This window comes from Mesoplodon mirus, assembly GCF_964341445.2.
Source record: "Mesoplodon mirus genome assembly, chromosome: 16".
Classification (NCBI taxonomy): Eukaryota; Metazoa; Chordata; class Mammalia; order Artiodactyla; family Ziphiidae; genus Mesoplodon; species Mesoplodon mirus.
In genome coordinates this window covers 66,413,401-66,426,413 of record NC_138992.1, presented here as the reverse complement: position 1 = coordinate 66,426,413, position 13,013 = coordinate 66,413,401, and the positions used below count along the sequence as shown (strand labels likewise).

Below are 13,013 nucleotides of genomic sequence, written 5' to 3'. Positions count from 1 at the left end.
ATCTAATGAACTGGAGTGTTTATATATATTTTTTTGTCTTGAGCTAGAATGTGATGGTTCCTTTTATTTCTGTCTTCTGTGGATTAAAATTTTATTAAATGAAGATTTTTCATGTAAAGGTATCAGTAAGAAATACATTTGATTTGTCACTAAAAAGTTGGTGCCAATGTTGTTACTTAATATGAAATATACTTTAGATCTTTTGCCCTTTATTTTAAAATAATAACTTGTATTCTGGAGATTGTCTATAAGTTACAAATGAATCTAAGTGGGAATATATATGTCTCTAATAAGAAATTGCTTATATAAAATTTGTTGATTCTGATGAACTTAAAGAGATGTTTTTAAAAGCTTACTTCATATCTATAGCTTATATGAAGTATAATTATATAGAGCTCTAGTAAAAGTGTACATATTTGAGACATCTCTGATTTAATTCTCTGAATGTATAAAGAATTTCATAGTGAATTTATGTGCAGAAGAATTCACTTACACTTGGCTTTTGTGAGAAGTGCTCACTGTAGAAGGATCACTAGATTAATCTTTTGGGATTTTGAGTTAAATTTCTAGTTGATTTTTAGTGAGCTAGAATTTTAATTAGTTATATTGCTTTATGGTATACTAGGTGAGTAAAGATTTGCTTCTACATTAATAACAGGGATTAAATTTACTTTGTTAACTGTTGTAAAGAGAAAAGCCTATCTAAAAATTTGATACTATCACAATGGTGGAATTAGGAAGAAAAAGCACTCCTGGTTTTATGTATTTGCTTTAGAAATAAGTTTACTTCCTCTCAAATTAAAACTTTAATCCAGCATTTGCAGTCTTAATTATCATCATACTATCATTTCCTATATTTAATTATAGCTTATTAAAAATATTTGAAAATTTAAAAACAAAAGCTATTTTTAACCAATTTTTTTAATGTAAAAAATGATTCCTCTTCAATTGTGGTTTCAGTGCCCAGCTCTTCCAAAGAGCTTTCCCCAGTTTACTTCATTCATTTGCCAACTTTGACCTTGATTTCTGCCTTACATTTTTCCTTACAACCGCTCTTGAAATTTATCATTAAAATGATTATGTTTATATTGATTGTGTATCTTTCCAAAAGTCTGTACATTTATTAAGCATTAGGGCTTTAGGTTTCTTTAACATGGCAAATATCTGTGGTATGGTTATGTGTATTTTATTTCAAAAATATCCATTAACCGATAACTTAAGACGCTCCAGTAAGAATGTTAAATTCTTTTTTTTTTTTTTTTTTTTCCCATCCGTACAGCTACACTCTACCTCACAGAACATTAACCTGGGACCATCTGGAAATCCTCAGTAGGTTTAATTTGTTTCAAACAATCTCACTGGATTTGAGGAAGATTTTTTGCAAATGTGCAGATGTACATAATTATACCAATTTAACTAGAAGCCTGTGAAATAGAACTATAGTTACAGTGAATATAGTACTGTTGTATGCTTGCCTAATTTACTGCTCTAGCTTCTCCTTGTTTTATTAGAGCTCTGAGGAGTTTTTAATCCACACGTTGTTGATTGGGTTCGGCTATTTTGCCACTGTTACTTTCCTGGTGTGTGTGTGTGTAAGATCAGTAGACCATATTTCCCAGGGGACCATAAGTCCTGGGAGGTACCTGGGAAGTACTCTGGCAAAAGCATCCGTGGAGGCCAAATTGATATTCTCTTGGTGCTCAGTGTCACAGCTACAACCCTAGTTGTTAGCCAGCTTGTTCCAGAGGAGTCTTGATGGAAATTAGCATATGAAAGGCTATTAAATTTTCTTTATCCAGTTTCTCCCATAGTCCCATATCTACTTGAGCAGAGGGGAAACATTTTGAGGAACACAAGGAGTGACAAATGTGGACTTCATCTTAAGTGTCAACTCCAGCAATTCGCTGGAATACAAAGAAGGAGTCCAAGGCTACTTCTTGGCTCAGTTTGAGGAGTGCCCTGACGGATGAGTGATAACTGCTGTGGGTTGGAAGAGGAATGTAGTGTTGCTATCCTTACTTGTAATTATCCTTACAGGCTTATTGGATTAATTCTGAAGTATTCTATCTTTATCACAGGACACTGTGCTTCCCCTTACCCTTTTGGCCCACTTAGAGAATGAGTATAGACAGGAGAAATGGTAAAGGAGACTAAGAAAGAATAATTAGTAAGGTAGGAAAACCAGGAATGTGGTGTCACAAAAGCAGGTGAAGAAAGGGAGTAAATAACTCTGTTGATGTTGCTGATGGGGCAGATAAGATGAAGATTGAGAATGGACCACTGATAGGTCATTGGTGACCTCTGTGAGCAGTTTCAGTGGTGCAGTGGGTAGACGACTGACCGGAAAGGGTTCAGGAGAGAAATATAGGAGGGGACAGGAGGTATCGACAGTGAGTTTAGACAACTTACTTGATGGGTTTGCTGCAAAGGACAGCAAAGAAACGGGATGGTAACTGGAAGAGGAAATTTGGTTTTGAGCATCTTTTCTATCATCATTGCATTGAGCTTGTCAGGCAACACAAAATGGAAGTTTGCTTTCAATTAGGGTTCATCACCAACAGTTAACGGTGGGGCCTTGGGTATGGCCTCGGTTGGCGTGTTTACTGTTTGAGGGATTTTCATGTTTTTTCACTATTATGTTTGTTCAAAAAATTATTTCAGTATTTCAGCATATCATTAAAGAACAAAATAACTAGTCCAAAGAGCAGGTTCTTGAAGAAGAAAAACATCTAAGCTTAGTTAAGTATTTATCTCCCTAATCTTGACCTGTTATTATTTAACCCAGACCTGGTGTTACTCTTATGTTTGAATTGACTATTTCTTTCAATAATGAATTGAAGGACATTTAAAATCTAAATGGAGTCATTTCACTCTCCCTAGTACAACTTAGGAATTCATACCATGTTAAAGAAAACAGCTCTTCTGGCTGCTTAAGTTCATCTTTCTGCAGCCACGTGCTATTGCTTATATACAGCCAATGCTGTTTTTACCTGAGGTGAAAATAAATAACCTTCTGCCTTCTGGACTCCTGGCTTTTCTACATTACCATCTATGAGAATAAGTAGAGAGTTCTTTTATCTTTAACATACAAGTGATATGTATGCAAAACACTGTGATGACTTTTTTCTCCATCAGAAAATCTTCTTAGTGATTTTACTAGATATTCCAGCTAGTAACTTCCTTTTCAGAATAATTACCAGACTACTTAGTCCTTGCAGTGTATCACTAATTTATATAGTTACTCAGTTTCCTCATTAAGAGCATTGGTGACGTTTATGGTTAAAAAAAGTGGTTTGCTACCCTGAGTTCAAAATGATAGAGAAATGATAGATAGATAGATAGATAGATAGATAGAAAGAAAGAAAGATCTTTTTCTCCCAGAGACTATTATTGAAGTCCTTCTTAAGCCAAACTTAACAAGGCTTAAATAAAATTATAAAATGTCTTATCTAATCAGAAAGTAGGTATTATTACTGTTCATTATTACCTATTTTATATTAAAGATGAGATACTACCACTGTGAAAGCTGGAGTTATCATGCTGAAGTGTACCCAAGATTTACCTATTATAAAGAGTGAGGTACTAAAAAATGTTGAAAAGTTAACATCTTTCCAATTTCTAGGAGGCTAATTCTTGTCATTGTTCATTTATTTCAGTGCTAAACCAACAGACTTTGATTTCTTAAAAGTTATTGGAAAAGGCAGCTTTGGCAAGGTAAGACTGTTTTTATTTTTTCATTCAGTAGGTAAGTACTTAAGGAATGTATGCTTTATATATGCAAGACCATGGGGCTTGTTGGTATGCAGGCTATGGAATTAAGATGCTTTCTCTACCTTCAAAGTACTGACAGAATAATTCAGGATACTAAGCATCTACTCAAATTCTAACCCAAAATTTATTTGTTGAACAAGTATTTTGTTGAGCTCCTATGTGGCAAGCACTGTTCTGGGGCCTAGTTAGATAGTACTGAACAAAAATAACATGGTTAATACCTTTGTGATGCTTACAACCTAGTGGGGGAAATAGTCAATTAAAAGTATGCAGTCAAGTAAATAATTACATGTAGCAATGGAGCTATGAAGGAAATGAAGACTAGAGTCAAGAGACAGAGGAAAATAGTCAGTGGGAGGAAAATCCCTATTTAGATGAATTGGTCAAGGATGGCTTCTTTGAAGAGGTGCTATTCAAGTTGAGGCCGGAAAGACAACAGTGAGCAGCTGTGTAAATAGCAGTTGGAGAAGGAAAGGGAGGTTTGAGGACCCCTGTCTCTCTTCATGCAGTGAATGTCAGATGAAGCATGTAGCTTGACAGTGTGACCATACCAAGCAAGAAGAATCCCTAAGGGCAGAAGCATCATAGATGGAGTTGTCAGAATCATCAAATGTATTTAAGTTCCTTTTTGCATTATACTTCAATCTGTAGTAAAAATAAATATGTACGTGTTTAATTATAGTGCGCTGTATTCATAGCTTTCAGTATATCTAGATGTAGGTTTTTTTTCTGAGTTCCCTAGAGACCAGAAACTGCGACCATAAAATTACACCCATGTGTGTTCATTAATTCAGCAAATATATATTTGCCACCTGCTACATACATGCTGGGCATTGTGCTAATATAAGCAATAGAAAGTTTGAAATAGATCTTGCTCTCAAAATGCTCACAGTCTGTTGGAATGTTAGAGATAGTCTGTTGTTAAAAACAAAAAGCATTAATCTTTTGGAAACTTCATGTTTAGATCTACTAGAAATTGGTTCTTGCTTATAATGTGAGGTGTAGGGTCAAGTTCATTTTTTTCCCTATGGATGTTCAACTGATCCCACGCAGTTTACTGAAAAGGCTGTTCTTTCCCTACTGCTCTGCATGGTAAACTTCATCATATATCCAGTGTCTATATGCGTGGATCTGTTTCTAGATTTTGTTTTATATTTCCGTTTCTAGATTTTATATTTTGTTTCATTAATCTATTTGTGTATTCTTGCATGAGTACCACATGGTCTTGAAAATGTAGCTTGATGTCCAACAGAACAAGTCTTCCCCTCCTTGTTCCTCTTCAAGAGACTATTCTTAGCTCTTTGCATATCAATATTAAATTTTAGAATTAGCATGTCAAGTTCCATAAGATTCTGTTGGATTTTGATTGGGATCGCATTGAATCTGTAGATCAATTTGGGGAGAATTGTCATCTTAACAATATCAAGTCTTCCAGTCTGTGACCATGGCATATCCCTTTGTTAATTTATTTCATCTTTAACTTTTCTCAATAATGTTTTATACCATTCTGTGTAGAGTTTTGACACATCTTTAATTCGATTTGTTCCTGTGTGTTTCATTTTTTATGCTGTGAAAACTGGTGTTAAATATTGAAGCTGAATATATGCATTACCTGTGACACATTGGTTCTCCTCCAAGCTATGTAGCCACCAGTAATTCAGGCACATATGTGCTAGGAAAGGCGTGTGCCAGAATGTTCGTAAGCATCGTTGTTCATAATCTAAATGTCAGTGAGAGAGTGGATAAATTGTGTGTGGTATGTCTGTGGAATGCAGTACTCTGCACAGTAATGAAAATATGAAGACTCTGCTGCATGCCACAATGTGAACGCACATTACATAATTTAGAGTGAAAGAAGTCAGGCAGAGGCCACTTTGTCTGTGTGATTCTAATTACATAAAATTCAAAAACAGGCAAAACCTACCTTGTGTTATTGCAAATGGAAATAGTGGTTACCTTTGAGGAAGAACAGGGATGGATAGTTTCTGGAATAGGGCAAATGGGAGGCTTCAGGCTACTGACAGTGTTTGTTTTTGTTTTTTTTTTAACCTGGAAGTGGTTACATAATGTGTCCATTTTGTAATAATTTATCGAGGTGTAATGTTTATGAGTTTTTCTATATACGTGTTATGTTTAATAAAAATTTTAAATTGCAAAATGGTTGGAAACTAACAAAGTACAATAAAACAAAGAAAAGCAGAATACAGAAAAGAAGGAAAAGCAAGCAGAACTACAGATTCACAATGTATTTGAAAAATAGAAAAATATACATGATAAAGTAAAATAAATAATGGAAATCTCATATTTATTCTAAGCTTTTCTACAAAGGATGGTCTTGGTTCCACTTTCCATTTGCCCATCTGTTTCTTAACCACCTGTCTATTTTCCACATCTACCAATCTGCTGAAAAAACGTCTACCCTTCAGTGTACCTCCTAATGCCACATTCTTTGAATTATTTTCTTAGAATATGCTTGAAGATGAACCAATCAAAGTAGAGGAGTGAAGTTCAGTGGGGTGGGGAGCTGTCGAGAAAAGAAAAAATGTAAGAAGGAAGGAACATTCAACAGAGTCAAATATTGTAAAGAACAAAAGCCTGAGGAATGAGAAAGACGCCAGCAGTTGAACTCAGGACATTTTCACCCTGAAGATGTTTGGACTCCTTTTTTATAATAACAAACATTTTAATTGATAGACTTTATTTTTTAGAACCATTTTAGGTTTACAAAAAAAAAAAAAAAAATCAAGTAAAGAGAAAGTTCAGAGAATTTCCAAACCATCAGTTTGCTCTATTTAGTAACATGTTAGTATGGTATATTTGTTCCAGTCAATGAGCCAATATTGATCCATTATTATGAACTAAAGCCCATCATTTATGCAGATTTCCTTGGTTTTTACCTAATGTCCTTTTTTTTGTCCCATTCAGGACACCACATTACATTTAGTTGTCATGTCTCCTTAGGCTCCTCTTGGCTATGACAGTTTCTCAGACTTTCCTTGTTTTTGAGGGCCTTGATGGTTTTGAGAAGCACTGGTTAGGTATATTGTGTACCTCTTTTGGAATTTGCCTGGTGTTTTTCTCATGATTAGACTGTGGTTACAGGTTTTAGTGAGGAAGACCATGGATGTACTGAAAAGTAATGCCCAGCATTGTCACTAGTGGCAGATCATCCTAAAAAGTTTTAGAATATATCATCTAATAGTTACAGAACTTGTAGGGTGTCTTGAATCCCTTAAAATTTGTTTGTAAAACTTTGAGTATGTCTGCCTTTTTTTCTGGGGCAAGATCTTCTAAGTTTCTTCAAATCCATGAAGCGTCTGCATGCACCCCAGCCCATTATAGAATCTCAGCTGTACATGGTGCTTCTTGCTCTGAGTGCTTCTAAATTTGAAACCTGTAAGAGAAACCCAAATGTTAAAACAAAACTGCATTTTGATCACCTAGAAACCATTCTCCTCTCCTTTTTTTATGTAGACATGAAATTTATAGCCTCAGTATTTTCTAAAGACACTCTTCAGGACTCAGGGCTGGCACGCGCGCGTGCACACACACACACACACACACACACAGAGTTCTCAAGCAGTATAGATTTTGACACTTAAATTTAGTAAAAACCTCAAACATTGGCACATTAAGTGACAAAGAAATGATGCCTGGCCATTTAAATCATCAACATTTTTTGGTTTTATTAAAATATCTAAGGAAAAGTGGAATTGGAGAAATAAATTCAGTAATTTTCAATTTTCAAAATAAAAACACCACATTATCTAGGTCCTTTGTGGACTTTATTTTTTAAAAATTTAAGTATTGACTTATTGATAAGTGAATTGTTCCTATCAAAACATTGAAATTCTAATAGTAGATACAATCTTTAACTATAACAGGTTCTTCTTGCAAAACGGAAACTGGATGGAAAATTTTATGCTGTCAAAGTGTTACAGAAAAAGATAGTTCTCAACAGAAAAGAGGTAAAATAAAATAGCTTTGTTTCTCCTAAACCCATTTTCTCAGTTAACAGAATTGTTTTCTGATGTATAATACAAGCTGATTTTTTACCTTTTTTTTTTAACAGCAAAAACACATTATGGCTGAACGTAATGTGCTCTTGAAAAATGTGAAACATCCATTTTTGGTTGGATTACATTATTCTTTCCAAACAACTGAAAAGCTTTATTTTGTTCTGGATTTTATTAATGGAGGGGAGGTGAGTTTTATAGTTTTCTAGTATTGATAATGTTTACAAAAAAAATAGAGTTCAAGTTTCTCTTACCAGTTTTGGAAGCAAAGCCCAGCATAAACAGCTATTTGTTGAGTAGCAGCAGTATTTAAAGCACTGGCTAATCAGCACAATGCAGAATGTGGAGAAGTGAGACATAAAGCTCTTTTCCTAAGCAGCTTATGGTGTAGGTGGGAAGGTTCATAAAAGAACCTTGATACGAAGCTACAGACTTCATGGGTAGTTTTGTCACTGAGCTATATAGCAAGAATATATACTGAAACATTAGAATGAAACTTGATTTGTAATTTTTGGTAATTATCGTTTCAGTAGTTGCATATAAATATTACTCTAGCCTGTCATTTTCCAAAATGTGCAAACTATTAATCAGATGAGATGATCCTGTAATAAAGGGTTCTGTGGTGAAGCCAGTTTGGAAAATGTTTCCTGTTATATCCCCTTGGTGATTAACAGTGTGCTTCATGGTATTTACAATGTTTCAGCATGTTAAAGACTTTGAGAAATTATGCCTGAAAGCCTGGATTTATTAAAAAAAATTTTTTTTCACCACACAGTCCCGGTTTTTGTTTGAACCAAGTCTATTAATAATATTCCCCAAAACTCTGAATCAGAGGGATATTGAAATACATTTTGGGAAATGCTGCTGTTAAGATAATAATTCCAGTAGTAGTTAACATGTATTGAGCATCCTTATATACCCAGCACTCTGGCTCTTTATACATATTATTTTATCTTCACAGCAGTTGTGTTGCATAAGACAAAGAAACTGAGGTACAGAGAAGCTAAGTAACTTGATCAAGCCATGTGGGTTAGTAAATATGGAGCCAGGAATTGAGCTCAGTCTGATTCCAGGATCGAGGCAGCTGACCACCCCCTGTTTCTCTGCTTCTTAATCCTCATACTTTTCTAATTTGTTTGATCTCTGACCTGTAAATGTCTCTAAAAATTATTTTAACTGGTAAATGTTATCATATCTTTATAAAAAGATCTTCCATCCCTTAATCCCAGAGCAAAGAGAGAAGGAAGTGTATTTCAACCTTACTATAGTACACTTATCTGTAGAATAAAGGAACTACACAGAAGACCAATTTCTATTCTGCAAACCTGAAAGATCAGACATACCTAGATCATTTTGGGGACGGTCATAAAAAGAATATTATTCAACCTCTTACATCTATGGCAAATATGCCTTAAGACACCTCAGAAGCGGGATTATGAATCCCCCATGCACCCTGATTCAGGAATGTGGATGACCCCACATCGTTCCCACCTTGAAGGTGTTGTTTTATTTGTATGTGGTGAGTGCTAACATATAACAAGAATTTATTGAGGGCCTGGCACTTTGTAATTATTTTACATGTGTTATATCAGTTTATCATCACAACTCTGAGATAAACACTCTTATACTCATTTTATAGGTAAGGAAATTAAGGCTCAGAGAGGTTAAGTAACTTTCTCAGTGTCACCATGCTCTAGTACTTGTCAGACCCTGGATTTAACCTGGACATCCCAACTGCAAAGCCCATTCTTAAGTACCACCTATGTCTTTGAAATGTGCAGAAATCTAACTGCAGGTGGGATACTGGCTGCACGTTTCCTGCTTGTCTGTGGTTTGTTAATGCTGTTTTAGGACTTTGCTTCTGAGCCCTTATTACACAGTGACTACTCCTAAACTGGATGGCAAAGGTGGAAAGAAGTAGGCTTGTCTTCTAAAAGATAGAGTTGACTAAGATAATGGTGGGGGGGAAAGAGAATGTTAAGGTGCAGGGGTTGAATAGGGCAACAGGTAGAAGAGGAATAAAGATGAGAAAGGACAGAGGCAAGAGGAGTGTGATTTCATTATGTGTTTCCTATTATTACTGTTATTTGCCCCCCAATGTTCATATTTGCATTTTAACCTTGACATGTGATCTTTATTTTTGTATACTACTTAAGATCTGTTTTGGAGTCAGGTAGAGTATAAACAAATAAGTTTTATGATACTGGGCATGTAAATAAGCCTTTCTGAGTCTCAGCTTCCTCATCAATTCCTACTTCAAAATATGTGGGTGGATTGAATAATACAAGCATATAGTCTTTAGCATAGTACCTTTGATTTAGTAAGCAATGGTTGTTAGCTGTTATTAGTGAATGATCAGATTTTCATTTGGGGTAATTTTCATCAGTAATAGTGTATTAGACAGATGTAATCAGAAGGTCAATAAATAAAGTATTACAATAGAGTAAGCTGCAGCTAATAAAAGCAGTGGTAATGGTTAAAAGGGGGGAGTATCCCATAAATAAATAAGAGATAAAAAGAGAAGAATTTATTCATTGTTTGGATATAGGGACTAAGGGTAAAGGAGCAGTAGAGGTGAATCCCAGGTCAGCCCCATTTATCTACTCTGTCAGGATCTATTGTAACTGATCTTCACCATCACCTTTCAGAAGAGGCTAAGAAAAAATTGGGGACAATCTTTGAAAATCAAAGAAGTTAAATGAATTACACACAAAAAGAGGAGAATTAGGATTTGAACCCAAGGCTGATCAGCTAGCTTTTCAGTTTGAAAATCGATTTCCACTTTACCTTGCTGCCTCCCGTGGCTTAGAGGGCTGGGTAGAAAGTGACATCATTAAATGAGACAATACAGCAGTGGCAGTAAGTCTGTAAGAGAAGACCAGGGGCTCTGGGTTAGACAAATTGAATTTGTTGGCTTGTTAAATATTCAAGAAAGAGCAGCAGGCAACAGATTTTTGCAGTAGAAGCTCCAAGCAGAGGGCTGTCCACACGAGAGACATCAACATAGAGTGCTGGTTAAAATCATTGGAATGGATTAAGTTGCCTGGGAGGGTATCCAGAGAAAGAATAACAGTGGAGAAACCTAGGAAAGACAATTTGTCAATCCCTGCAGCATAAGGGCCCAGAAAGGAGCGGAGATGGAACTGTCCAAGGTAGAAGAAAGCCCCCAATGAGAGATGGTTGTTTTAGAAGCCCAAAGACTTAGAGTAAGAACCTAGAGCAAACTTTGCCTAGGCAGGTAACCTGATAACTAGAGGACAGGTTGTGAGAAATGCATTAAGAATTAGGAAGTGTAAGAAATGAACTGGAGAGTCCAGCTGCCAGTGAGCTCCAGCCAGTTGCTACCATATTGAATTTAGGCTTAATGGTGCAGAGCTCCCCCCACCCTTTTTTTTTCCCCAGAAGAAACCAAAACCATGAATTTTAACCAAAAAAAAAATTTCCCAGTTTTTAAATGTTACCAATTATTTTAGATTTTTCTGAAAACATTCTTTGGTTCAAACAAATTATATCTGTGGGTTAGATTTGATCTTCCAGCCACTAGTTTACGATCTCTAAATAGTGTTTTTGGTTTTTTTAAATGAAAGAACAGGCAAGAAAAGGCCCAGTAAGATAATTACATGGCAGTATCAAAATCATTGGTCTCCATTAATAATCTTTTCCAGGGAGGTTGCCTGGAGTGGTGCGAGAATACTGCCACACTGAGGATTGAGGGGCATGTGGAGATGAGCGAGCAGTAAGCACGGTTAGGGAAAGATTTGTGGTTGAAGAGAGCATGACTGCTAGGTGGAGGGGATACACAGGCAAGGGGGAGTCACGGTTCTGTGCTTTGGTGCATTTTTATCGTTCAAAGTAACAAAAATAAATCCTGTTTTTGTATTTTTAGAATATATTTGTTTCACTTTATGTGTGAATGATCTTAATATTCTTTTTTTTTTTCAATTTTACAGCTGTTTTTTCACTTACAAAGAGAACGGTCCTTTCCTGAACACAGAGCTAGGTTTTATGCTGCTGAAATTGCCAGTGCATTGGGTTATTTGCACTCCATCAAAATAGTGTACAGGTAAATTTTAAAAATTTCACTTCTAAAATTTCTTTTTATTATTTTATTTCAGTTCATATTCAGTTTTCCTTTTCTTTCCTTTTAATTCAATAGAGACTTGAAACCAGAAAATATTCTTTTGGATTCAGTAGTAAGTATTGTCTTTTAAAAACCTACTAGTTCATGATTTTTTTTTCAACATCTTTATTGGAGTATAATTGCTCTACAATGGTGCATTAGCTTCTGCTGTATAACAAAATAAATCAGCTATACATATACACATATCCCCATATCCCCTCCCTCTTGCGTCTCCCTCCCACCCTCTTTATCCCACCCCTCTAGGTGGTCACAAAGCACCAAGCTGATCTCCCTGTGCTATGCAGCTGCTTCCCACCAGCCATCCATTCTACATTTGGTAGTGTGTATATGTCCATGCCACTCTCTCACTTCGTCCCAGCTTACCCTTCCCCCTTCCCGTGTCCTCAAGTCCGGTCTCTACGTCTGCGTCTTTATTCCTGTCCTTCCCCTAGGTTCATCAGAACTTTTTTTTTTTTTTTTTTTTTAGATTCCATATATATGTGTTAGCATATGGTATTTGTTTTTCTCTTTCGGACTTACTTCACTCTCTATGACAGACTCTAGGTCGATCCACCTCACTACAAATAACTGAATTTCATTTCTTTTTATGGCTGAGTAATATTCCATTGTATATATGTGCCAGATCTTCTTTATCCATTCATCTGTCAGTGGACACTTAGGTTGCTTCCATGTCCTGGCTATTGTGAATAGAGCTGCAATGAACATTTTGGTACATGTTTCTTTTTGAATTATGGTTTTCTCAGGGTATATGCCCAGTAGTGGGATTGCTGGGTCATATGGTAATTCTATTTTTAGTTTTTTAAGGAACCTCCATACTGTTCTCCATAGTGGCTGTATCAATTTACCTTCCCACCAACAGTGCAAGAGGGTTCCCTTTTCTCCACACCCTCTCCAGCATTTATTGTTTGTAGACTTTTTGATGATGGCCATTCTGACCGGTGTGAGGTGATACCTCATTGTAGTTTTTGATTTGCATTTCTCTAATGATTAGTGATGTTGAGCATCCTTTCATGTGTCTGTTGGCAATCTGTATATCTTCTCTGGAGAAACGTCTATTTAGGTCTTCTGCCCATTTTTGGATTGGG

The 13,013-nt window shown here is 35.8% G+C and overlaps 1 protein-coding gene across 19 annotated transcripts in view; it reads left to right on the top strand.

Annotated features, from left to right (window-relative positions):
• Positions 1-13,013, top strand: part of SGK3 (serum/glucocorticoid regulated kinase family member 3) — a 117,694-nt gene that overhangs the window by 92,029 nt on the left and 12,652 nt on the right. For all 19 annotated transcript variants that reach the window (XM_082601702.1, XM_082601697.1, XM_082601701.1 and 16 more), the window contains 6 exons: positions 1,280-1,329; positions 3,657-3,714; positions 7,656-7,739; positions 7,844-7,975; positions 11,738-11,850; positions 11,944-11,980. In XM_082601702.1, the coding sequence (XP_082457828.1) occupies positions 1,280-1,329; positions 3,657-3,714; positions 7,656-7,739; positions 7,844-7,975; positions 11,738-11,850; positions 11,944-11,980 (474 nt within the window). The remainder of the gene's footprint in view (positions 1-1,279; positions 1,330-3,656; positions 3,715-7,655; positions 7,740-7,843; positions 7,976-11,737; positions 11,851-11,943; positions 11,981-13,013) is intronic.